Source organism: Aphis gossypii, chromosome 1 (genome assembly GCF_020184175.1).
Source record: "Aphis gossypii isolate Hap1 chromosome 1, ASM2018417v2, whole genome shotgun sequence".
Lineage (NCBI taxonomy): Eukaryota > Metazoa > Arthropoda > Insecta > Hemiptera > Aphididae > Aphis > Aphis gossypii.
Window position 1 is genome coordinate 39861216 of NC_065530.1, and position 27404 is coordinate 39888619.

At 29.0% G+C, this 27404-nt stretch overlaps 4 protein-coding genes across 4 annotated transcripts; 3 read left to right on the forward strand and 1 right to left on the reverse strand.

Moving 5' to 3' along the window:
* Positions 1–418: 418 nt before the first annotated feature.
* LOC114128739 (uncharacterized) lies at positions 419–1815 on the forward strand. The gene is made up of 2 exons (XM_027993317.2): positions 419–994; positions 1106–1815. Exons 1-2 carry the CDS (start codon positions 727–729, stop codon positions 1225–1227), a joined length of 390 nt encoding a protein of 129 aa, XP_027849118.2. The 5' UTR covers positions 419–726; the 3' UTR covers positions 1228–1815.
* A 3134-nt stretch (positions 1816–4949) lies between these two features.
* LOC126548890 (uncharacterized) lies at positions 4950–7083 on the forward strand. The gene is made up of 3 exons (XM_050196954.1): positions 4950–5914; positions 6202–6697; positions 6800–7083. The coding sequence occupies exons 1-3, from the start codon at positions 5489–5491 to the stop codon at positions 7066–7068; spliced, it is 1191 nt and encodes a 396-aa protein (XP_050052911.1). The 5' UTR covers positions 4950–5488; the 3' UTR covers positions 7069–7083.
* A 67-nt stretch (positions 7084–7150) lies between these two features.
* LOC126548891 (uncharacterized) lies at positions 7151–8683 on the reverse strand. Its single transcript, XM_050196955.1, has 3 exons — positions 8148–8683; positions 7366–7861; positions 7151–7263 (listed from the first exon to the last, which is right to left on the reverse strand). Exons 1-3 carry the CDS (start codon positions 8571–8573, stop codon positions 7166–7168), a joined length of 1020 nt encoding a protein of 339 aa, XP_050052912.1. The 5' UTR covers positions 8574–8683; the 3' UTR covers positions 7151–7165.
* Positions 8684–9799: 1116 nt separating this feature from the next.
* LOC114128738 (nose resistant to fluoxetine protein 6-like) lies at positions 9800–22410 on the forward strand. The gene is given in 14 exon segments (XM_027993314.2): positions 9800–11332; positions 13771–13991; positions 15061–15181; positions 15184–15277; positions 17063–17154; positions 17304–17497; positions 17684–17853; positions 18038–18206; positions 19253–19446; positions 20407–20548; positions 20650–20839; positions 20966–21108; positions 21301–21410; positions 21721–22410. Coding segments are annotated over 14 exon segments (2193 nt in total). The 5' UTR covers positions 9800–11064; the 3' UTR covers positions 21806–22410.
* The last annotated feature ends 4994 nt before the right edge of the window (positions 22411–27404 follow it).

The following is a 27404-nucleotide window of genomic DNA, read 5'->3' on the forward strand; positions in this document are numbered from 1 at the left end:
ATAAATAAAGTCGATTGAACTTAAAATTAGTAGGTATCACAGATTAATATAGATGTGCTCATACAAATCATTCTTTGTAGAATTGTAATTATTGACAAAATTATGTATACGTGCTATTATAAAATAGCAATAGAAAGAATTGACACCTGAAAGCTACTTACGTAACCGAATTCATATTTCCGCCTTACAATTTGTATTGTTTTATGACTTGGAGACCGCAATTGTGATAATGTATATTATATTTAGTACCTATACTCAGTGGCGTATTTAGGATTTTGTCCAAGAGGGGGGATATACGTTGGAAAAAATAATTTCCTCGACGGTGGGGGGGAAGGTACACTTACCAACATTATTAAACTTACGAGTAAAAAAAAAGACTAAGGGGGGGATCTATCCCCCATATCACCCTCGCCGTAAATACGTCACTGCCTATACTCATATCGAGCATTTCAATCCTGTGAGTGGTGTTATTCATAGGCCACTTTTTATGTTACACTCTCAATAAAGATAAAAGTTTGAAAAACGTGCACGATGGCACATAATCATAATATTGTGTGTATACCTAATAATATGAAATAGATTTTTTTTTCCGAGATCGTCGTCGCGTCGAGTGTTTTGTTTTTCCGTACAAACAAATAAAAGTCTTCGACGAATACTGATTAATGATAATAATATATTGGTATTAAAATTATTATACGCGAGTAAACAATATTGTACAGTAATATCATGTCACGGCTGTCGATGCCGACGATCGCTTTCTTGGCGTTGGCATTGCAGATCGTTCTGCTACGGTCGGCCGACGGTACGTCGAGAACCGACGTCGACGATCATGTCATGCAGCGCGACACCCGGATACCGGATCTTTGGGTATCCGATCTGTTTTACCGGGCGTTGGCCAACTTCATGTTGCGACAAGCGGCTGGCACAAAATGCCGTCGTCAAACCGCCGTGTATGGGATGGATTTGGGCAATCACACCAGTTTGGCCGTCAGAAGTGAGTGTATTGTACTCGTGTTATGTTAAATTATTATATATATATATACTTCACCCAGACGATTATAGCGTTTGCGTTATTGATTTTTATCGTATTATGTATATACTCTAGGAGTCAGTGATGGCGTATTTACAGGGACAGATGAAGACATAAATCTGCTTTCGAGCCCCATTTTTTTTCCACACGTGATATTACATTATAGTACGATTATATTAGATTATAAAAGGTGTTAATAAAACTTACAATGTGAAATGCACGCGTCTTATGTGAACACGCTACTTTGGTCGAGGTAAAAAAATAGAAATAAAAAATAGGAAGGGTTGTTTAAGTGGGTAAACCTCTGCTTCACAGTAGGTATCGAGTAGATCTCAGAGACTCAAGCACAGAGTAGGTCACTAAAATTAGGGTGTACAATTTGAATGTAATAATAAGCGAGGAAAATTTTGTGTTGAATTTTTGAACATTAGATATAAATACTTAACATTTTATAAATTTTTAATTACAAAATTGCTTTCAAATTTGCATGATCTTGACATAATATTATTTCGTAAAAAGTTGAACTTAAAAACGTATTTTGTACACATTATTCAATTAAAATAAATAAAAATACGATTTTATCATTTGTATATTTTAGTTAACTATATTATGTTAACGATTACAGTTATACCTTAACGGACCATCTATACTATTCACTGGTTTTAACAACCAGTGAATAGTATAGATTAATCGGTATAATTGATACCGATTGATATCATTAATGCAATTTGTTGTTTACTGACTTTATATCTCTTAAATATAACTTTTAAAATTAATTTATATTAATTGCTATTTCAGTGCTTATATATAAGTTGGCACTTGTCAAGTGATATGCAGTTTTTTATAATCAGAGTAATTATTGTCGTTTACATTTTAATAAAATCCTCAAAAAAAGGAAACGCATTGCTTGGCATTATAATTTGTTTGTCAATATTTTCGTGCCGTTCATAGTCACACTTTAGACAGAACGAGATGGAATAGATACAATTTCAACAGAGTACGTTAAGTATTTAAATAATTTAATAAATATTTCGACGCACGCGTATAGTGCTTTCGAAAAACTGAGATTGGTAGTTGAACCTATATTCGATTATTGTTATTAATATAATTATCATTATTATTGTACCTAGACGGCATGTAACATTATAGCTCTCATAGTACGTGGCCGGTAGCGGGTATTTGGATAACCATGAGCTATTTCACGTCTGGATATGGTGAGTAAATTAAGTGTCATAAGTCACAGCATAATTAATTTGAATATTTTATTTAAATATTAATTATTCAAATTATAGACACTATCAACGCTTTAATAATACATCGAAATTTCATTTTTCCACAGGTATACTTAATAATGTATTTAACAATAGAATTTTTACGATTATGGGTAAACTATCGTACACTGTTTCATTGGTGAACATGACTGTTTTACTATTATCTCAGAGTTCACAAAGGTTACCCATTCATCTTGCATCAAAATATTTGGTAAAACACTATAATATTATACAGTCACTTATAACATATAATACCTATGTGATGTGCATTATAAAAAAAATTAAATATACTTATTCTAATTTTCACTTCTCTCGTTGAATACTGTTGAAGAACAAACACCTATTACATTTTAGTTATGTATGTGTCGTGGTTATATAATCAAATCAGGCATTTTACTAAATTCTTAAGCATAGGTTAGGGTAGGTTGGATTATTACTCATAATAGTCAAAGAATTATTTAATTTGTATGCAATTTCACTATCCACCTAGACATTTAGTCAAATTCCTATTTCAAGTCAGTTAAATAATAAAACTTAAATATTTTTTATAATTTTAAACATTTAACTATAATTTATATTAATTATTTATTGCTATTTAATATTAAAAAAAAAAATGTTGTCACTTATTAATATGCAAAATACGTAGGTATATGAAATATGTTTAATTTCGTGTCCATCGGTACTATTGCTTTTAAACTTGAATCATAAATATGTATAGGTAATAACTAATAACTAATTAGATGTGACAGTACGAGTATAAAAAATGATTGAAAAGATTATGTTATAATTAAAAACTTTTGTTTATTTTTATTTATTTCTCATTGTTATAGGTTATTGTTAGGTGGGATTTGCTAGAACATTTAATATTTTTTTTTAAACATCACCTACTCATAACTCAATATAGGCAAAATTCTCTGGTACAACACGATTGCGAACAAATGGCGTTTATCAAAGAATTTGTTTTTTTAGCCGAAAAACGAACGATTGCAAACGTTTTTTTAGACTACGTAATAATACATACATACATAGATCTGGGTTCTGAATAAAAATTAAAATAATACATAATAATACATTCAGAATAATAGTTTTTAAAAAATTTTCCTTGATGGGAATTTTCAGTTTTTCTTAAGTATAAAATGCGGCGTAATAGCAAAAAATCCTTATTTTATTACTATTTGATTATTTTTAAAATTATTATTTAAAAATTGGTTATTGACACCAAATCTGACAAAACCGCAAAATTAGTCAGGTAAAGTCAGGTAAAAACGTTCACAATTGTGTTACCGGAAAAGGTCCATTCGCAGTCGTTATTACCCCGGTGGAGAACGATTCCGCAAATTTTGCGGAATCGTGTTGATTTTAATAGCCACTGATATACATACACGACTCCGCAATTTTTATGCGTATATATACGATTCCGCATAGTTTTAAATGCAGCATTGCCATTCCGAGAACAAAATATAATATATTATTGTAAGGGCCGAGCCATACTTGAGTGATTTTGGCGAGCGGTAAGCATATTACGACGGTGGCACTCGGTAACGCGCGTTAAAATGACGCGTGGTACTCGGGCGATACACGCACGTTTTCTCACAGCGCGTCAAAATCGCTCTAGCGTACCCGTATAATGAAATAACGAAAATCTCGATAGAACGTATAAAACTGCCGTTATTTGAAAAATAAAGAAAATGACTCTTAGAGAAACAGAACGCATTGAAACTATTATTAGAGCATATGATAAGTATAAATCTTGTAAATCCCAAGATCATTTATTATATTATTTATCATTAACTGACCATACTTATCAAGGTGAATCATTATAATTCATATTACATATACTGATAATTGCAATATAATATATTGCAGCGGGTAAAACCTATAGCAACCTCAAGACAACTGATACAAGAATCACTCAACATATTTTAACTCAGTGGTCACGTTACATATATTTTTAAAATTATTATACTCATTATTATTTTTAACTTACATGTTAAAATTGTTATTTACATACATCATATTATATTTTATATATTATTATAATTTTTATTTGTATAACTTTTTTTGACTATATCGATAGCTTTAATTTATCTACTATATTATACACCCCGTATAATTGATAACTATAATATTTTTACATGTTTTATAATAACAATTAACAAATGTTTTAAATTGTATAGTTGTTAATAGCTGATAATTTTTATAACTTTTTTTGACAATATTAATTGCTAAAAAAATTACAATTTATAGTAACAAGAGTAATTAATTGTATATATGTATGGCAACGTTGCATTTTAAATCATGCGGAATCTTGTATATTATATACATACAATTTGCGGAGTCGTGTATGTACTATGTATATCAGTGGCTATTAAAATCAACACGATTCCGCTAAATTTGCGGAATCGTGTTAATCGTGTTATAGCCTATACCAAATTCTCATACGCAACCAAGTAGGTGCCTATGTTAATTTTTCAAGGTGAAACCAACAGAACTTTTATTTTTATTTAATAAGAATACATAGTACTCACTACTCAATATTCGTACTATTATATTATAAGACTATAGGATACATAAATATATTCGTAATATCGTCTATGTCTATTATACAAAATTAGTGATTATTAATTAGTAATTACTTATATCTTATATATAAAAATGAATCGCAAAATTTGGTAAGCGCATAACTCAACAACGCCTGGACCGATTTCGCTCATTCTTTTTTTGTTTGGGTCGTAATTGTCAGGAGAAGGTTCTTACGGACGAAAAATTTGAGAAAGTTATCGGATTAGAGAAATATGACGAGGTGGTGATGAAATTACAGAGGCGCCATCTATCCAGCAAATAGTCAACTAAATTATTTTTGGTAGTCAATGGCAACCATTTAAATAAAATAAATCATTTATTTAAAATGTTTTTAAAAATGCATGCAAATAGACATACAAACCACGCAAATGTTCGCAAATGTTCGTTGAAGTCCAAGGATGGTTTTTACGGCTAGAAAAATTAGAATTATTGCTGGAAAAACCCTAAAAATAGCCCTTTTCTTTTTAAAATAGCCCTTCCTATAATATTTATAATATAATACTGATCGTATCCATGGCAACCAACAATCGTGTTTTGTGCAGAGTGTTTAGTTAGTTAGTGTTTGTTTAGTTCGTGATTAGTGAAAAAATAATTTATATTTGATATGCCTCCTATAAGACGAAGCAATTTAGGTAGAAGAACCAGAAATGCTACAAACCAAGCTAATTACCGATCTAATTCACAAACGCGTGAAGCGCGAGCAAGTTTGAATCGAGCTGCTTTTAGTTACGATGTGTCAATTGACTACAGTAACTACCAATGTGTTGTTATTGGTTCTATGAACTCGGTTTGCTCACACTGTAAGGCATTAAAATACAAAAACGAAGCCAATGGATTGTGTTGCGCAAATGGTAAAGTGAAATTGATACCATTGGATCCACCACCAGAACCATTGTACTCATTGGTTTCAGGAATAGGAACAGATTCTATACACTTTTTGACAAATATCCAACAATATAACAATTGCTTTCAAATGACTTCATTTGGGGCAACAAATGTAGTTCGGGAAAATTTTATGCCAACTTTCAAGGTATGTATTATAGCAGTTACTCATAATTATTTTAGCGAACAAAATTTTCTGTCACCAAAGTTAAGATGTGTCACTAATCTTCAATTTCTTAATCATTACGAAATATATCACTTAGTCATCATATTATATGGTGTTTCAGTTTCAGTGACACTTTTATTATATTTTATATTTGATAGATATTAGTTAAAACTAAATATATACTTTTTAAGATCAAATATTATTTAAGTTTGATCACCGACAATCCATTAATTTATACCACACCATAATATCTTTTTTTTTATTTACAGATACAAGGGCAAATATATCACAGAGCAGGTTCACTGTTACCAGTGTCAGATAGCGACAACAAATTCCTGCAAATTTATTTTATGGGCAATTCACCACAAGAAATTGATCTGCGTTGTGCACATAACAATTTAGTAAAGAGGTCTATTGTAGAACAATTACAAACTTTATTTCATCAGCACAATCAATTGATTATATTGTTTAAAACTGCCCTGGATCTGATGCCATCCGATAATCACAAAATTGTAATCAGAGCTGATAAAACACCTGCAGGTCAACATACAAGACGTTTTAATGCACCAACTATTGATGAAGTTGCTATCGTTGTAGTTGGAGAAAACTTGGAATCCCGTGATATTGTTTTACGTCGTCGGAATGATCAATTACAACGTATAAAGGAAACACACCGCTCATATGATGCACTGCAATATCCCATTATATTTTGGCAAGGTGAAGATGGCTACGATTTCTCAATAAAAATGATAAATCCCATTGCAGGTAACTAAAATATTAGTTTAGCTATGGCGATAATATCTCAGTCATTATATTATGTATTTTAATTTTATATTTGAATGTTATTAAAACAAAATCTATTTACAGGTTCTGAAACCAACAAAAAAGTCAGTTCAATGAACTATTATTCATACCGCCTAATGATTCGGGAAAATGAAGATAATCACATATTGAAATGTCGGCGATTATATCACAAATATGTTGTTGACATGTATGTTAAAATTGAAACGGAAAGATTAACATTCATCAGGTTGAATCAAACCAAACTCCGATCTGAAGAGTATATTCACCTTCGAGATGCGATTAATACTGATGGAAATGCACAGAATGTCGGTCGGATGACTCGACATAGATAAACAAATCTGATGGTTTTCCAACACGGGAACAGGCAACATACAATTGACCATGTGAGAAACATGGGTTTTCTAGATCGTTTCAATTTCAACATACATGTCAACAACATTTCAATATGTGATTATCTTCATTTTCCCGAATCATTAGGCGGTATGAATAATAGTTCATTGAACTGACTTTTTTGTTGGTTTCAGAACCTGTAAATAGATTTTGTTTTAATAACATTCAAATATAAAATTAAAATACATAATATAATGACTGAGATATTATCGCCATAGCTAAACTAATATTTTAGTTACCTGCAATGGGATTTATCATTTTTATTGAGAAATCGTAGCCATCTTCACCTTGCCAAAATATAATGGGATATTGCAGTGCATCATATGAGCGGTGTGTTTCCTTTATACGTTGTAATTGATCATTCCGACGACGTAAAACAATATCACGGGATTCCAAGTTTTCTCCAACTACAACGATAGCAACTTCATCAATAGTTGGTGCATTAAAACGTCTTGTATGTTGACCTGCAGGTGTTTTATCAGCTCTGATTACAATTTTGTGATTATCGGATGGCATCAGATCCAGGGCAGTTTTAAACAATATAATCAATTGATTGTGCTGATGAAATAAAGTTTGTAATTGTTCTACAATAGACCTCTTTACTAAATTGTTATGTGCACAACGCAGATCAATTTCTTGTGGTGAATTGCCCATAAAATAAATTTGCAGGAATTTGTTGTCGCTATCTGACACTGGTAACAGTGAACCTGCTCTGTGATATATTTGCCCTTGTATCTGTAAATAAAAAAAATATATTATGGTGTGGTATAAATTAATGGATTGTCGGTGATCAAACTTAAATAATATTTGATCTTAAAAAGTATATATTTAGTTTTAACTAATATCTATCAAATATAAAATATAATAAAAGTGTCACTGAAACTGAAACACCATATAATATGATGACTAAGTGATATATTTCGTAATGATTAAGAAATTGAAGATTAGTGACACATCTTAACTTTGGTGACAGAAAATTTTGTTCGCTAAAATAATTATGAGTAACTGCTATAATACATACCTTGAAAGTTGGCATAAAATTTTCCCGAACTACATTTGTTGCCCCAAATGAAGTCATTTGAAAGCAATTGTTATATTGTTGGATATTTGTCAAAAAGTGTATAGAATCTGTTCCTATTCCTGAAACCAATGAGTACAATGGTTCTGGTGGTGGATCCAATGGTATCAATTTCACTTTACCATTTGCGCAACACAATCCATTGGCTTCGTTTTTGTATTTTAATGCCTTACAGTGTGAGCAAACCGAGTTCATAGAACCAATAACAACACATTGGTAGTTACTGTAGTCAATTGACACATCGTAACTAAAAGCAGCTCGATTCAAACTTGCTCGCGCTTCACGCGTTTGTGAATTAGATCGGTAATTAGCTTGGTTTGTAGCATTTCTGGTTCTTCTACCTAAATTGCTTCGTCTTATAGGAGGCATATCAAATATAAATTATTTTTTCACTAATCACGAACTAAACAAACACTAACTAACTAAACACTCTGCACAAAACACGATTGTTGGTTGCCATGGATACGATCAGTATTATATTATAATATTATAGGAAGGGCTATTTTAAAAAGAAAAGGGCTATTTTTAGGGTTTTTCCAGCAATAATTCTAATTTTTCTAGCCGTAAAAACCATCCTTGGACTTCAACGAACATTTGCGAACATTTGCGTGGTTTGTATGTCTATTTGCATGCATTTTTAAAAACATTTTAAATAAATGATTTATTTTATTTAAATGGTTGCCATTGACTACCAAAAATAATTTAGTTGACTATTTGCTGGATAGATGGCGCCTCTGTAATTTCATCACCACCTCGTCATATTTCTCTAATCCGATAACTTTCTCAAATTTTTCGTCCGTAAGAACCTTCTCCTGACAATTACGACCCAAACAAAAAAAGAATGAGCGAAATCGGTCCAGGCGTTGTTGAGTTATGCGCTTACCAAATTTTGCGATTCATTTTTATATATAAGATTTGAAAAAATATCTAATCTATATTTAAAAATCTACACTACTCTATATTATATTAGATAGTTGTATCCTATAGTCAATGTTAAAACACGTGTTTGTTATAATAATGTAATAAATCATCATTTTTTGTAGACAATTTATTAATATTTTTTTTTATTGTAGGACACATAAAAACTCGTCGATCAATTTTGGAACACCGATCAGAAAACCAACTATCAGCAGCAGTAAGGTTGTTAAAAAATATGATTAAAGTAACTTATTTTAATTAATAAGCGCAGGTGGGTTGAATAAATTTTTAAGAAGATGTTAAACCTGTATTTTATCTGTATTACTGACATATTACTTGGTAAAGTTTTCATTAAGAAGATTATTATTTTAAGATTGCTAAAAATTTTCTTAAAAATTGAATTTTCAAAAACAACGTTAAAAAGTTCTCGAGGAAAAAGAAAGAAAATAATTATCATATAAATTGCAATTTAGCGTTATTATACTATTTATTGATATATTTTTCTACACTTTCCATCAAGTCTGTAATAATATACCTATTGTCAGTGTTTAACTTTAAAAATAAAGGTAATTATAGTTATTATTATTATTAGGCGTTTGTAATATTAAAAAATAAAAATAACATTCACATTACTGTATATATTATATCACGTTTTTTAAAAGTTTGTTATTATATACTTAATGCAGTTTAAATACATATCTTTACTTTAAACTTAACTTCTTACTTATTATAGTTTTTTATTATTATTATTATTGTTTAACAATTTTTTTTTTCGTTATTTATTAAACAAAGTATGTCAATTTCATATTTAAAATTATTTTTGTTATATTAGCCATTACTTTTATATGTAATGGCTAAATAACGGCAAACGCCAACAAAACATAACCAAAAACTCTCGTTACGCTCAAAGTTTTTCGACGCACTTATGCACTTGTTACAATGACGCGACATTAGAAATAGAAAAATAATTCATTTTACATTGTTACCAATGAAGCAAATCACTAAATACTTTGTCACCGCGGCTGTAGTAGTCATCTAGTGCGTCATTACTTTACAGTCTTTGTACACCGTCCACTCCAACAACAAAACCTGTGTAATGGAAGAAATAAGCGCCAAGCGGTGATGGGGAAGATTATTTACTTCAAACGCAAAATAAAAAAAATAAAAATCGAACATAAATTGTTTTAAATATTTTTAATGATTAACTCATAAGTAGTAACTTCTAAGCAATCCAACCTATCTGTGATGACTCCGTGACATACGTGACATAGGTTCGCCATTTGAGCCCATCTCTGATCTATACTATAATAATATTATAATATTATTATCTATACTATATTATGTAAAATAAATACCTAGTATCTATATTGCATCGCTATTGTTGTAATTCATGTTCAACGTAATACAACCTAACAATAACATCAATAATAATATAATAGATGCGTCTACAAATCATGTTTTGTAAAATTTAAATTAGTGTCATAATTATGTATACGTAAGTACTATTGTAAAAAATAAAAATACAAAGAATTGACGAGGTTCTTTCGTAACCCATTGATGGCCTTACAATTTACATTGTTTTACAACTGGATGATCGCGATTGTGATGTCATATATATATATATTATATATTATACGTAGTACCTATACTCATATCTAGCATTTCAATTCTGCAAGTAGTGTTATTCATTAGCGACTTTTTACGTAACGCTCGAAATGACAATAAAACATTCGAAAAAACGTGCACGATGACTGCACACAACCATAATATTATTGTACTTATAATATGAAATAGATTTTTTTTTTCCGAGATCGTCGTCGCGTCGAGTGTTTTGTTTTTCCGTACAAACAAATAAAAGTCTTCGACGAATACTAATTAATGATAATAATATATTGGTATTAAAATTATTATACGTGAGTAAACAATATTGTACAATAACATCATGTCACGGCTGTCGATGCCGACGATCGCTTTCTTGGCGTTGGCATTGCAGATCGTTCTGCTACGGTCGGCCGACGGTACGTCGAGAACCGACGTCGACGATCATGTCATGCAGCGCGACACCCGGATACCGGATCTTTGGGTATCCGATCTGTTTTACCGGGCGTTGGCCAATTTCACGTTGCGACGAGCGGCTGGCACAGAATGCCGTCGTCAAACCGGCGTGTATGAGAGGGATTTGCGCAATCACACCAGTTGGGCCGTCAGAAGTGAGTGTATCGTACTCGTATTATGTTAAATTATTATATATATATATACTTCACCCAGACGATTATAGCGTTTGCGTTGTCGATTTTTATCGTATTATGTATACTCTTGGAGTCAGTGATGACGTATTTACAGAGACAGATGACGCAAATAAATCTGCTTTCGAGCCCCACTAATTTTTTTAAAAGTGATTTTACACTATAGTACAAGATAAGGGTGTTAAATAAGACTTGCTATCTAAAATGCGCGCGTCTTTTGTCAACACGCTCTATCTTATAGTTTAGGTAAAAAAATAGAAATCAAAAAATTGGAAAGGGTGATCAAGTGGATGAAGGTCTGTTTTACAGTACGTATCGAGTAGACTTCAGAAATAGAGTAGGTTATACTTAAATGGGTGTGTTAAATTTGAATGTAATGATGTGTATAATTGAATACGAAAAACGATTCTGTACCGAAATGATTTGTTGACATAGGTATTTATTTTCCACCGAAAAAGAGGTTGTTTATTTTTTAATGACCTTAATAACCCACAATTAAACTATGTAAAGAAAATGCTAATCTAAATAACTGGTGACATTTTCAAGTATCTACGACTTCGACGTTTTAATAATAACAAATATTTAAAATCGTTTGAGAATAAATCGTTTATCGTTACGCGATTTCATAAAAATTTAAAATTCAGACTTATAACATTTTGTATCAGTGTTTATATTTTTAGATTCTGAACGAAGTGATAAATGTATTGATTTTACAATTATGTATGTTTTTTTTTTTGTCTGTGTACAGCATAACTTGTCAAAATAATGCTTCAATTTTAAACTTCAAGGGTAGTTTCCGATGACAAAGTTAATATCATTGGTACATTATATACAGGTCAAAAGTAAGAAGTTTCCAAAAACTTTCAAAAAAATCGAGAAAAACAAAATAAGTGACAGAAAAATGTAGAAACTCTTACACAAAACCAGTTTTCGATCAAATTGATTTTTTTATATAGTTATAACTCAAAAACTTTTTACAGTAGTAAATACTTGAAATTTTCAAAAAAATATTTATATTTGTGTTATCTACTTATCTATATACAGTTAAAGTTTCAAAATATTTTGGCTTTTTCTGAGTTATTTATAGACAACAGAAATTTTTGATTTTTCTAATATATTTTTTTTATAAAGTTTTGATAAAATAATTAAAGAAAAAATATGAAGATTTAATACAAGAGTCCTTATGAGTTATTTTTATTCTAGTTAAAACATAAATCAAAAACCATTAGTCACAATTTTTTTTGCTAACGTTTATAGTTCAAATTTTTACGAAATACGTCAAAATCGCGAGTATTTGCAAGTAATATTATAGTTGAAAAATCAGAAAAATGGTTGTGTTTATATCTAAGGTTGAAAAATTCAACACTAAGTTTCCCATAAGTTTTCCTTCAAATAACTAATAACTAACCTAACCTAACTATAGAGAAAACTCGAAGTATGAAAAATTTTATGTGCGTTTGAATTTTGAATATTTATGAAATTACATAACAATAACTATACATCCTCAAATGGTTTTAAATATTAAAGCCCAAGAGACTACTAAATAGATATTTGCAATTAAAAACTGTAGACTTAATTACACGTAAAGTGTAACCTATATTATTTTGGGCTGAAACACATCCTGTGATTTGAAAAAAACCTGATATACGGAGTGATTCAAACTTCATACCAGCGCCATTTAGTCCTTCAGTGGTCATATAATAAATTGTATTTACATTTAGATTTTTGAAAACGTTAAGTATTCTTACAAACTATATTATTAAATACTTAAATTTATCAGTAAACTATTTAAAGAGTGTTCTTGACACTGTGAAATATTGGTAAAAATAGTTTTCATTTACGATTTTGATGTTAATCCAGATGACATCACTTAGAATTACAAAGTACAAACGTTTCTATTACTTATCGACAACGACAATCGTTAGAGCTATGAATTAAACCCATATTTTTTCGGATTGAGGAGAAAAACTATCAAGTGTGGTAACACCATTGTAATTTATTTTAACCAAACAATAAAGTTCTATATGACAGTAATTGTTACGATTATGAATCGATGAAATGGAATTTCGAAAAAATAAAAACTTGTTTTGTACCTTTGTTTTTGGTGGTTAAAGATTGTATGAATATTTTAAACTTTAAAATATACAGTTATATAACAAACAAATCAACATTAATTATTTAAATAAATTCATACAGCAACTCTTAATAACAAGTTTATTTTTTTTATTCCTATCATATGATAACTTATTTAAAATCCTATTAATGAATTTACTGTCCAACATTAGAAGATTATATAATTAACTAATATTTTAAATATGACAATTATCTGAGATTCTATATATTTTTTCATAGATTTATTTTAGTGTGTCAAGTCATGAAAACAAATCTGTTTTTAATTTTAGTGCAAGAATCCTGGAACCGATACCCAGTCGGCTTACTCACGGGTAACATATATCAAATGGGTGACTACGATGAATGTGTAGACTTACGTTATCCAGTGAAAGGACAGTACTGTTTGTCCGAAATAAAATTAATTCCACCAGCTGACAGAAATTACAGCTTTGAGAGAACAGAAGATTTAGACGATTTTGGTAACAATCATGCTTGGAAAACCATACTCGGGGTATGTTATTTGCAGTTTCAAAACTTATGTCTATATAAAATGAACTATAGTATTAATAATTATTAGTTATAACTTAATGTTATCCACTTTTTTGATTTCGTTTAGTTTTATTAAAACTTGTATAATTATATACTATAAGGAACTGAAATTCACATTACTTAATTATACGCGCTCTTTCAATTACTTGCATTTATTCCGTTCTGCATATCTTTAAATATTTTATGCTTATAATTTTTTTTTTTATAGTTTATCTGTTAAATTTAAAAAAAATTTTCATTATGCTATTTACCGCTCTAATGTATACTGTATGGTCAGTATGACCATCAAAGTAAGTCCTTCGTCATTGATAAGTGATTAGGTTATTGGTATAGCCGCAATAATGGACGTGTTAAATTACAATTCAATAATATTAAATTTTTCAAATTATTGTAGGTATACGAAGAAAAACAATTATGATGAGTAGAAATGATTTAATCTTTTGACAACGCTGAAAATACATAATCAACACATTTGTGTTGAAGTTATAATTTCTACCAATTTCATAAAAATGATGAACATTAATTTAATATTATATCGTAGTTAAATTACATTTTTAATTTTAATTCCTATATCAGATTAAAAAACTTAATACAATATTTTTCATGACGTCTTATTTATTTTCTGGAAGTACCTATTCAATTTTTTAATACTATGTCAAAAATCTTGTAAATTTAATACAAGATTCTTTATAAATTGTTCATGAAATTATGAAATAGTCTTAGTATCTTTTAATTAATCAAAAGTATTCTTACAATAAATTCAAAATATTGTTTTATAGATATTTTAAATTTAAATGTTAATAAAAATATTGTTACAAATTGAAATTGTACAAAGGATTATTTCACTAGTTAAGTTATTAAATAAAATAGGAAATCAATTAACAAGTTCAGTTAAAAATTTAAGCTTAGACTTTTTAACTAGATAAGTCTCACCATTGTCAATTATTTATTATTATAGACCACTAGTCCAGTAATTTCATTTTAAACTTGTATATTATGTATTAATTTATTTATTATGCTACGAATTTCAGTGGGCTGGTTATCAGGACCAAATGCACAGAAACATTTTGAAGTTGGGAATATGCATACCGGACGCTTGTTCGGCACTAGACTTACAGACATCACTACAAAGCGAATTTGATGAGGTGTTTCCCCCGAACAATTCAAAACCATCGTCAAAGTAGACCCGATAATGTGCACGGTTCGCGAGGATAAGTTTCCCTACGACACACCGTATTATGTTACAGTGTAAATAATATTATTATTCATTTAGGGTCTAGGACTTTTCGGCGCTGAAATTTATAGTGAAAATTATTTTTAGTATAATTGAAATTATGAAATTCAAGTTTAACGACATTCATGGCTAGAATAATAGTATAATATAGTAAATATATATATATATTATAAATTATAGTCGAATAGGTTAGGTTAGGATAAGTGTATAACAGTGTGTGTTGTGTTGTTCGACATACAGTAAAAATGGTATTGATTGAATCAAAATTTTAAGACACGTTGGTTATACATATATATGTACATTCTCGATAAATTTAATGCGAATAGTTAATTGAAATATTGGAAATGTCGAAGAAAAGATATTTGTCCAGTAAGTGACAATATTGCATACTACTATACATTTTTTTAGCCTACGTACTTGATTATAATATTATTATTATTATAATTATCAGATATTTTTTTTACTTATGTACATATTTATTTAATGTTAATTAGTTTTAACTAAAAATAAATTTGTATGCATATTTTATGTCATTGTCGCCGAAAATTCGCACTCCCACCATTATAATATTATTCGCCATCACTTACCATAAATTTAATCAAATTCCAATATTGGAATTCGAAAAATACAGTTTATATTTAAACCCAATAAAGTTCACAGTTAAAATGTTTTATATATAATATTGTCAAATTTATATTTTCGTGCGTGAGGTTAAAGGTAACTGGACTGAACAGAGTGTTTCATCAATAACGAACGATCGTTACAAGCATTCTGAGCTGAAGATGATCATTTTTTGGTATCATTACATCAAATTTTAAACTTTCCTACAAAAAATAATTTTTCTTTATTGACTATCATTATTTGACATAGGTACACAGATACATTTTTTATATTTCTATCGGTTAATATCATTTATCAATAGTGTATATAAAATGGAAATTATAATCCTTCTATAATATAAATTTTTTTTACTTTTTCGTTAAATATTACACTATAGCCTATAATAGGGGTGTGCAAACCTGAATTTCGAGAGGTGACTAGGATATTTTTTTGCTCTCTCTTAATAAGACATGTACAACGTACATACAGTTAATCAGTAGTATACAGTTACTTATAACACGTTACATTATACTCCCTTGAATCTAATATCTATTTCTCAGATAATACTTATTGTTTAAAATGTTGTAGTCTGTTACAATCATAATAAGTTATTCCCTACAAATTTAAAATATTTTACGTTTTATTATTTTTTTTATCACGAAACATGGTTTATTTTTTTACCACGTATTTTAGAAAACATACATTTCATTCTAATAACATCAGTTAAAATGGAAACCACTATGCTCTCAGCTCTGGGATATTTTAGGGTCCCAATTACAAAATTTTGGGGCAGAGGGGTGCACATTGCTATAGCCTATGGTGCTTACTTAAATATTTGAGAAATCTAACATTTATAAAATTTCAAGACCCATCCAGAGTTTTTGATAGCATATGCAAAACAAATGATATTCATTCATAATCGTTTTGGAATTTTATTCTATAGAGTTAGAGAATTGGAATTATTTTCTTATAGTTTTGGTACAGTTTTTAAAAACAATTAGGTTCCTAATCTAGTTCTTTTTTTAAATAATACCAAACACAGTCAATATACTAATAAAAAAAAAAGTAGTCTTAAATAGAAATTGAAAATTGTATAATATTATTTAGTTTCATTTAAAACACGAATAGGTAAACAATAATTTAATTGTTAAAATAATCATAAAATTATATAACTATAAATATAAAATTATATTTTTTAGGTGGATATTTTTACTGCTCATTCTGATTTGTTGCTGTGTCACGTTGTATCATTTTGTAAGAATACTACACCACAAAAATACAAATGAAAACGGTGAGCAATAAATAAGTACTTGTACGTATGTTATAAAATAATACAAACAATTTATTTTAATCTAATTATTATTAATTATTTTTAATGTGCACAAATGAGTAAATGACACGGTTGTATAATGTTTAACAATTATTAATATCTATTTTTAGATAAGGTTCCTAATTCATTTTTCTATGAATTTTCATTTATTGTGTCAATTAAAACATTATTGAAATATGACAAACATAATGAATTAAATTTTTTTCATACCACAAAAGTAATAGCGATCTTCTCTGTTATGTATGGACATAAATTATTGATTTTGATGTCACATCCTATAAGAAACTCCAAGTACATAGAGAGTGTAAGTTGAAAAATATTAAGCTAATAAGAATAAAAAATGTTATATGGGTATCCTGACTTAATTCTTTTAGTGCTACTTATATTATTTTATTCTCATAGTATTCTGTACACATTTAATCACAATAAATAAAAATACGATTTTATCCTTTGTATATTTTAGCTAACTAAATTATTTTGACGATTACAGTTATATCTTGAAGGACCAGCTATATTGTTGACTAGTTTTAACCTCGTTGATCCATTTTTCTTCATAAGCGGATACCTTATGTACATTAATCTTGCTCATGAATTTCGGAAACCAAAGGAAGAATCGGTTTGGAAAACTCTCCTATTACCAATCTTCCAGCGAATTCTCAGGTATTATACAAATATTATATTTATATTTTTGATAAATGATTTTCTTCAAAACTCAACTTCCACTTTTATTTATAAATGTTCCATAAGAAGCAACATATTAAATGTTTTATTTTATAAACTTAACAAGGATAATATGCCATCGATAACATTATATTGTATACTAAAAATTCTCATTTTATTTTAGAATTTTACCGACTTATTGCGCGATGATGGCGATCACGGCATATATAATACCCCACCTTGGACAAGGCCCTCTTTGGCCAAGTAATTCCTGGGAGGAAGCTGAAATATGTAAAAATTATTGGTGGACGAACCTGTTGTTCATAAACAATTTTGTTCATATCAAACATCAGGTAGTGTGATTTATTTTAATCTACAATAATAATACAATGTTTCATTTATAGACTAGAATCATCATATTTATTGTATTATATTGTTTAAACTGGCGGTCAATGTTGTTATCGATTAAAGTCTACACAGTTTGCCATATAATAAACAAAAAAATATAGGCGAACTCATGATGTGAATTTTTTGAATGGTTATTAATTCTTAATCAGCGCATACGACAATTTGAATTTCTTTAAATGCAAAAGCACATATTAAAATTATAATACTCTAAACCATATAAAAACGCGATGTTAACTGAAAATACTGCAGGCCGTCTATTTTTCGAAACGTTATATACTCAAATAGACTTGACAAAATTTAAAAACATACTTATTTTATAGCTGATGTGGTGAATATTTGACACTGTATATAAAATTATAATCGATTGGAATAACTATTATGTTAATACAAAGACAACGATATAGCGATGTAACTTAATTTTACGAACTTTTTAATTATATTGCAACGTAGTCATACACCTTTTTCTTTAAAATGTTTTTGTCTGAATCGTTATTGAAATGTATATACTTTATACATATCCATTCTAAACCATATCATTAAATTTTAAATAAATCTATATTTAAAATGATTGTAAACCATTGTCCATTACATCTTTTTTTTTTGGGGGGGGAGGGTCTGATAAAATTACATGTAGGTACTTAAACTTGTTGATAAAATAATTTAAATTAGTGTAATCCGTAAATACTTAATACATAGAATATGAAATAGGTTAGGTTAAGTTACACGTAGACTGTAACATTACAGTAAGTATACCATACGAATAGGGTTGAAATTAAACTTGGAAATATATATGTGCACAGTAGTTAGGCAGCTAAGATAAGGACGTGAATGATAATTGTATTTCTCCATATCGTCAAGCTTGTAAATTTACCAAAATACATTTCGAGTCAAGGTTTATCAATTAATGTCATTAATACTAATTTGTTGTTTACTGACTGTAAATCTCTTAAATACAACTGTTTAAATTAATTTATGTCCATTGCTATTTCAGTGTTTAATTATGAGTTGGCACTTGTCAAGTGATATGCAGTTTTTTATAATCGGAGTAATTATCGTTTATTTTTTAATAAAAAACCCCAAAAAAGGAATCGCATTGCTTGGCACTGTAATTGGTTTGTCAGTATTCGTGCCGTTCATAGTCACGCTTTGGACAGGACGAAAAGGAATAGATATAATTTCAACAGAGTAAGTTAAGTATTTATATCATTTAATTAAGATTTCGACGCACACGTAGTGCTTTCAAAGAACTGAGAGTAACTTGGTAGTTGAACATATGCTGGATTAACTCATTCCGAATTCTTTGTACATTTGAACATCACAATTTTTATTCACCAGTTTCTTTTCATACTATGATCTTTAGTTTTTAATCATAATCGAATAAAACTACTGTAATGATTAAATGTCGCTATTATTGTTATTATTATTGTACCTACATGGCATGTAACATTATTATAGCTATAAACATATTTTAAATTATTATTTAATTAATAGTGATTTTTTTTTAACTTTAAAGTTACACTAAGTACTTTTTAACAACTAAATAAAATTAAATAAATGTTGATAAAAACCCACTGATGCAAAAACTTAACACAAAATTTTAATTACGATAATATGTTTTATAAATTTTGTGATTTTAAATTATTTTTGAGCATTTAAATTTCAATCAAAAAAATCGTGATGACTTGAAATTGAAATTAAATTCAATTGTTGAACATTTTGAAAATTAAATTTTAAAAAATGTAGCCAAGTGGGTTCTGTAATGCTAATGTGCCTAATATTAGGTATCAAGTGGGTCTGCACTATTATAATGGGTGTGTTAAATTTGAATACGACAAAGGATTTTGAGCATAAATGTTTTGTCAAACTATAGTATAATATTACTAGTACATAAATAAGTATATTTCATGATATGGTTTCTTGTAAACCGATAAATTTATTTTATTTGACATTGATATAATTTTTTTCGAAAATATTGCACTTTATATTATTTATATTAAATTATTATATACCTAATAATATATATTTTTAGCATATAATATCAATCTATATAACTCAAAATGTAATAACATCTTTCTGTAAATACTGTAAAACAGTAAAAAATAGGTTCATAGTATATAATAATAACATATTGATTATTGTTTACAGTTCTCAAATTTACGCAAGAAATGTTATATGGTTAAACAAGTCGTACCGACCAAGTTACATGCGGGCAACGCCATTCTTTGTAGGTTTGGCTACGAGCGTTGTAAACGAAAAACTGAAAGAAAAAAAAGTTAAATTTTCACAAGTAAGCGTGTTATATCGTTTATTCTACAAACATTTATTAGTGCTTTTATCTACATAATATTATAGAATTATATCGATGTTTTATCTGTGTGTCTTGTATAGATAGTAGTACACAGCGGATTAATTGCTATTTGCACATTGACTTTTTGGGCTCAGTTTTACGGCACCGTATTCTATGAAAGAAACAGACCTTATTATCCATTGGAACACGCCTTGTACTTGGTTATCTCTCATAGTACGTGGGCGGTAGCGGGTATTTGGATAACCATGAGCTATTTCACGTCTGGATATGGTGAGTAAATTTAAGTGTCATAAGTCACAGCATAATTAATTTGAATATTCTATTTAAATATTAATTATTCAAATTATAGAAACTATTGAGGCTTTAATAATACATCGAAATTTCATTTTTCCACAGGTATACTTAATAATGTATTTAATAATAGAATTTTTACGATTATGGGTAAACTATCGTACATCGTTTCGTTGGTGAACCTGACTGTTTTTATATTTTCTCAGAATTCACAAAGGTTACCCATTCATCTGACATCAAAATATTTGGTAAAACACTATAATATTATACTGTCACTTATAATATATAATAATATGTAATGTACATTATAAAAAAAATTAAATATATTTATACTAATTTTCATTTTTCTTGTTGAAAACTGTTGAAGAATAAATACCTGTTACATTTTAGTTATGTATGCAACTATATATTATTTTTTTTTTTGTTTTACGGTCTTTTAGTTTGACTCTTGGCTCTGCGATGCATTCATGTGTTATTTGATTTCCATCATCTTGTATTTGGTAGTTGAAGAACCATTTACGAAATTGATTGGAAAACTGTTTTATCATTGGTAAATCATTATTATTGTTATTTGATTTTTAATTTTAAATTTAAATTTCTAATTGTTTTAATATATATATTTATTTCATATTAATATTTGAAAAAATATTTAATCTACACTAACAAAACAACTCTGTACTATGTACTATTTTATTACTAATAGATGGCTAGCTGTATTCTACAGCCAATGTTATAACGCGTGTTTGTTATAATAATGTTGTAAATCATCATTCTTTGTAGACCCAATATGTACTATAGTATTTAGAGTAAATAAAATAACAATTAATTAATTTTTTTTTTTTTTTTTTGTTATATTTTAGGAAAAATAAAAAATCGTCAATCAATTTTGGAACACCGATCGGAAAACCAACTTTCAGCAAGAGTAAGACTGTTAAAAATGATTAAAGTAACTTATTATAATAAATTAATATAGGTGCAGGTGGGTTGAATTAATTATTAAGAACACGTTAAATCTGTATTTTATCCGTATTACTGACACATTACTTGTAAAGTTTTTATTAAGAAGATTATTATTTCAAAATTGCTCATTACTTTCTTAATAATTGAAATGTCAAAAATACTTAAAAAGTACCTGAGCAGCAAGTAAAGAAAATAATCATTTAAATCGCACTAATTAGCGTGATTATACTATTTATTGGTATATTTATCTACACATTCTGTCAATTCAGTAATAATATCTCTATTTACAGTGTTTAACTTAACTTTAAAAATAATAAAAAAAAAACATTCTCATTACTTTGTAATTTGTATATTAAATCACGTATTTTAAAAGTTTTGTCATTATTCTTAATGCATTCCACTACATAATTTATTTTGGAACTGATTAATTATGAAATGTTTTTAGTGTGATATCAGCTGTACATATGGAAGTACCTATTTGTTTTTGTAACTCGATTTTTATTTAGTCTAAACGCTTTGTTGTTGTTAAACAATCTTTTTTTTTTATTGTTTTTTTATTGAATAAAGTATACTCAATTTTATACTTCAAATTATTTTAGTTATTTTTTTCATTATTTTTATATTATTATAATGGCGAAACAACGGCAAATGCCTGCATAGACAACCAAAATCACTCGTCATATTCAAGGTTTTCAACGCACATACACACTTGTTACAACGACGCGACATTAGAAATAGAAAAATAATTGATAAGTGATCAATGAAAGCAAATCAGTAAATATCTGGTCGTTGTGGCTGTAATAGTCATCTATAGTGCGTCGTCACTTTTCCGTTTTCGTACACCGTCCACTCCAACAAAACGATCTGTGTAATGGAAGTAATAATAGCGGGGGGGGATTATTTAAGTCAAACACAAAATAATATGTCAATGTTTTATGTAATGTAACGCGCCAATGTATTTTCGATATTTTTGTTTGATAAATAAATTTAAGAGAAACCTACTCGCATTCAATTTTCAAATATTTTGATCAAACGAAAGTATGTTTTTATTGACATTTATAGAAACAAAAATCGTAAACTTGACTACTTATTCAAATTAAAAGTTTTCAGAATTCTTATCGTTTTTCACTAGGCTATTATATACCACAGCAGTGCCGGATCTAGTATATTTTTTACCCGGGGCAAAGTATAAAATTAGCGCCCTCCCCCTTTGTTATGCCCAAAATTATACTTATGTACCATTATGTACCAATTAAACTCTAAACAAAAAAAAATCAAAGCGAATAAAAGAAAAAAATATTTATTAGAAAAAATATGTATTAAATAAAAAACTTCATTTTAACATCATGTGTTATCTGATTATCGTAATTTATAGTTTGTAGATAATATGCTATTAGCAATAAAATATATTACAATGAGACGCAGAAAATATATATATTTTTTTTATTTTTTTTTATTTAATTATAATAAGACATTCCTAGCCTATAAGGCTAACTACATCTATGGATAAATAACATTAATTTTTTTGACTAATTTTAACATGATAATATAAGTAATTACAATTACAATTAAGAGTGATAATTACAGTAGTGACAACAGTAAGTTATTTAATAGGATTATCGAATAAGATCGTGCGGATGACCGCGTTTTAGACGTCTCTGAGGTGGTGGACGTATGTGTAAATTGAAGTGTATTGAGCCAGTTGATTTGTGGAGTGAACTATGGATATTTTCAGCAAGAGCTTTTATATGATCTTGAATTTTGATGATTCGGAGGTCTTTATGTAGATTTTCGTTGCGTATGAACCATGGTGCGTTTGTTATTACTCTTATAACTTTGTTTTGGAAAATTTGCATTTTTCTAAAATGTGTCGCTGAGCAGTCGCCCCATATAGGACAAACATAGGTAATTAGTGAGCGTAATAATTGCTTGTAAATTAATATTGAGCATTTTTTTTGTATAACTGATTTTTTGTTTAGGATAGGGAATAGCATTGAGAGGCGCTGGTATGCTTGTTGTAATTTAGAAGCTATGTGAGGCCCTCAGGTTAATCTCTTATCTAGCGTGACACTAAGGTACTTGACAGAAGACTGCCAAGGTATGGAATCGTTGCCGAATCTTAGAGGTGGTGGAGTGGAATATCGACGTAAGCTAAAAATGACTGCTGAGCTTTGAAGCGTTTATGTGTATTTTCCAGCTATTGCACCATGTTGCTAATTGATTTAGGTGATCTTGTAAGTTGTTTGTTATCGCTTCAACGTTGCGGGATTGACTGTAGATTGTTGTGTCGTCTGCAAATAGTGCGATGTTTGTGCGTGGTGATTGTGGTATATCAGAGATGAATATATTGAACAATATAGGTCCCAGTTTGGACCCTTGAAGTACACCAGCAGATATGGTCCGGGGGATAGAGAAATTATCGTTAATTTTAACTGAGAATTGCCTATTTGTTAGAAAGGAATTGATAATATTAAATAAGTACTTCGGTGTATTGAAAGATTTTAGTTTGTATAAAAGACCTTTGTGCCATACTTTATCGAACGCTTTTGAGACGTCTATAAATATGGCACCAGTATGGCAATGTTTTTCAAATGAATTATTGATATGTTCAGTTATGCGAAAAAACTGTTGTACTGTCGAGTGGTTGGATATAAACCTAAATTGAAATTCTGGAATAACATCTGCGCAGTCCAAATAATTTTGTAGTCTCGTATGAATAACTTTTTCAAAAATTGTTGATAGGGAGGTAAGTAAACTTATCGGTCTGTAGCTATCAGGATTTGATTTATCCTTACCAGGTTTTTTTATTAGTATAACAGTTGCTAATTTCCAGCTCAGTGGAAAGTGTCCAACACGTAATAAAAAATTAAATAAGGAAGTCATAAAGACGAGTCCTTTGGTAGGAAGTTTCTTAAACATGAGGTTGGTTATGTGGTCGTGACCCGGGGCTTTTTTGTCGGGTAAATTTTTGACAATTAGTTTAATTTCATTAGGTGTAACATAATCCATGCATGTTTGAACTGAATAATCAGGCAGGTCTAAAAACTTGTGGACCCGACGTTCATTATTAATATGAGTAATTTGGTTGGTAGAAAATGTGTTGTATAACATTTCCGAAAAAACATTACATTTATCTGTGTCGGATATAACTAGTTGATTTACTGTACGAAGAGGGGGGATTATGTTTATTTCTTGGTTCAGTAGTCTTTTGGTCTCCTTCCATAAATTTGAATCTCCAGGTACATATTTAGTAGATAGCTATTATAAGACGACACACGATTGTTTTGTAAAGCCGTTCTAACTTCCTTAGTGAGTTTATTCAGTTATTTTTTATTTGCCGTATTTCTTTGGTTTTGCCAAGTGCGTCTAGCATGGTGCTTACGCTGAATTAAGGAAGATATATATGGAGGTAGATAGCCAGTGTTTTTAGTCTTATGTATCGTAGGCTTAGAACACGCTCGTGCGGCGTCAGCAATGACTGCGGTTAGGTGTTCAGACATTTGTTCTGCAGCTTGAATCGTAGATATAGTTTTAGGTATTATTAAGTTGGTATTAATTTGATTGGAGAATATATTCCAGTTTGGTTTGCCTTTAATAAGAGAGTTGTTTGACTGATAAGATTGTGAAGATGAATTAATTGTGATTTTAACTGGGATATGGTCTGAGTCGAGCTCTGCGAGAGCTTCTTGTGTGCAATTAAAAGGAATTGATTTTATTAATAAAATGTCTAAGTAGGCTCATTTGGAGCGTTAATTGCATAAGGCATGTTGGCTATAAAAGATAGTAATTTGGTGCCATTCGGATTACTAACACGACAGCCTCAATTAGTGTGTTTTGCGTTTAGATCGCCTGCCATTATAATTGAGTTGTCTAGACTCATTATTTTATCGTAATCGGAAATGTGCATTTGGCGGCTGGGAGGTTGATAAGCACTGACGATGGTAACATATCTATTATTTAATTTAATTAGCACTGCTACGGCTTCTAGGCACAACAGGTTAAGATTAGGAATTATTTGTTGTTTAATTTGAGCACGAACGAGAATAGCAACACCACCCATAGCCCGTGATTGTGTAACACGATCTTCGCGATGTAAAATATAACTAGGTAATTTAATTTTGTCTGAGCTTGATAAGTGTGTTTCTGTTATACAAGCGATATCAATATTATGATGAGTAAGGAAGGCTAGTAGAGTGTTCCTTTTATTTTTTAGTCCGTTGGCGTTCCAGTTTAATAGAATGGTATTATGAGGATCCATATGAGTTTACATGTACACTATTAAAGATAGCTGGCAGATTTTCTATTATTTTCTGCAATAATTGAGAAACTAATGTGTTAATTAAGGGTAACAGCGTTTTCATGAAGTCGTTATCTGTGTTATTGTTTAATGGTTTATCATGCAATTTATTTTTGGTTGCGGCAGCATATGAACGTTTGTCGGTCACGTCGTTTTGTGTATTATTAGAACTAGAGATGTTTACTGGGAATTTGAATTTCGCATGATTGCTTGGAAGATTGGAAGAGTCTTTTTTTTTGTTATTATTTTTTTTTTTGTTTTACGGTCTTTCAGTTTGACTCTTGGCTCTGCGATGCATTCATGTGTTATTTGATTTCCATCATCTTGTATTTGGTAGTTGAAGAACCATTTACGAAATTGATTGGAAAACTGTTTTATCATTGGTAAATCATTATTAATGTTAATTGATTTAAAAACTTTGTAATTGATTGTCAAAAATATTTAAACCGTTCAATTCTGTATGATTTAATGTTTATTTAATTTTAAATTTAAATTTCTAATTGTTTTAATATATACATTTATTTCATATTAATATTTGAAAAAATATTTAATCTACACTAACAAAAAAGCTCTGTACTATTTTATTACTAATGGATTTTATTATTTTATTATTGATGTATTCTACAGCCAATGTTATAACGCGTGTTTGTTATAATAATGTTGTAAATCATCATTCTTTGTAGACCCAATATGTACTATAGTATTTAGAGTAAATAAAATAACAATTAATTAATTTTTTTTTTGTTATATTTTAGGAAAAATAAAAAATCGTCAATCAATTTTGGAACACCGATCGGAAAACCAACTTTCAGCAAGAGTAAGACTGTTAAAAATGATTAAAGTAACTTATTATAATAAATTAATATAGGTGCAGGTGGGTTGAATTAATTATTAAGAACACGTTAAATCTGTATTTTATCGGTATTACTGACACATTACTTGGTAAAGTTTTTATTAAGAAGATTATTATTTCAAAATTGCTCATTACTTTCTTAATCATTGAAATGTCAAAAATACTTAAAAAGTACCTGAGCAGCAAGTAAAGAAAATAATCATTTAAATCGCACTAATTAGCGTGATTATACTGTTTATTGGTATATTTATCTACACATTCTGTCAATTCAGTAATAATATCTCTATTTACAGTGTTTAACTTAACTTTAAAAATAATAAAAAAAAACATTCTCATTACTTTGTAATTTGTATATTAAATCACGTATTTTAAAAGTTTTGTCATTATTCTTAATGCATTCCACTACATAATTTATTTTGGAACTGATTAATTAT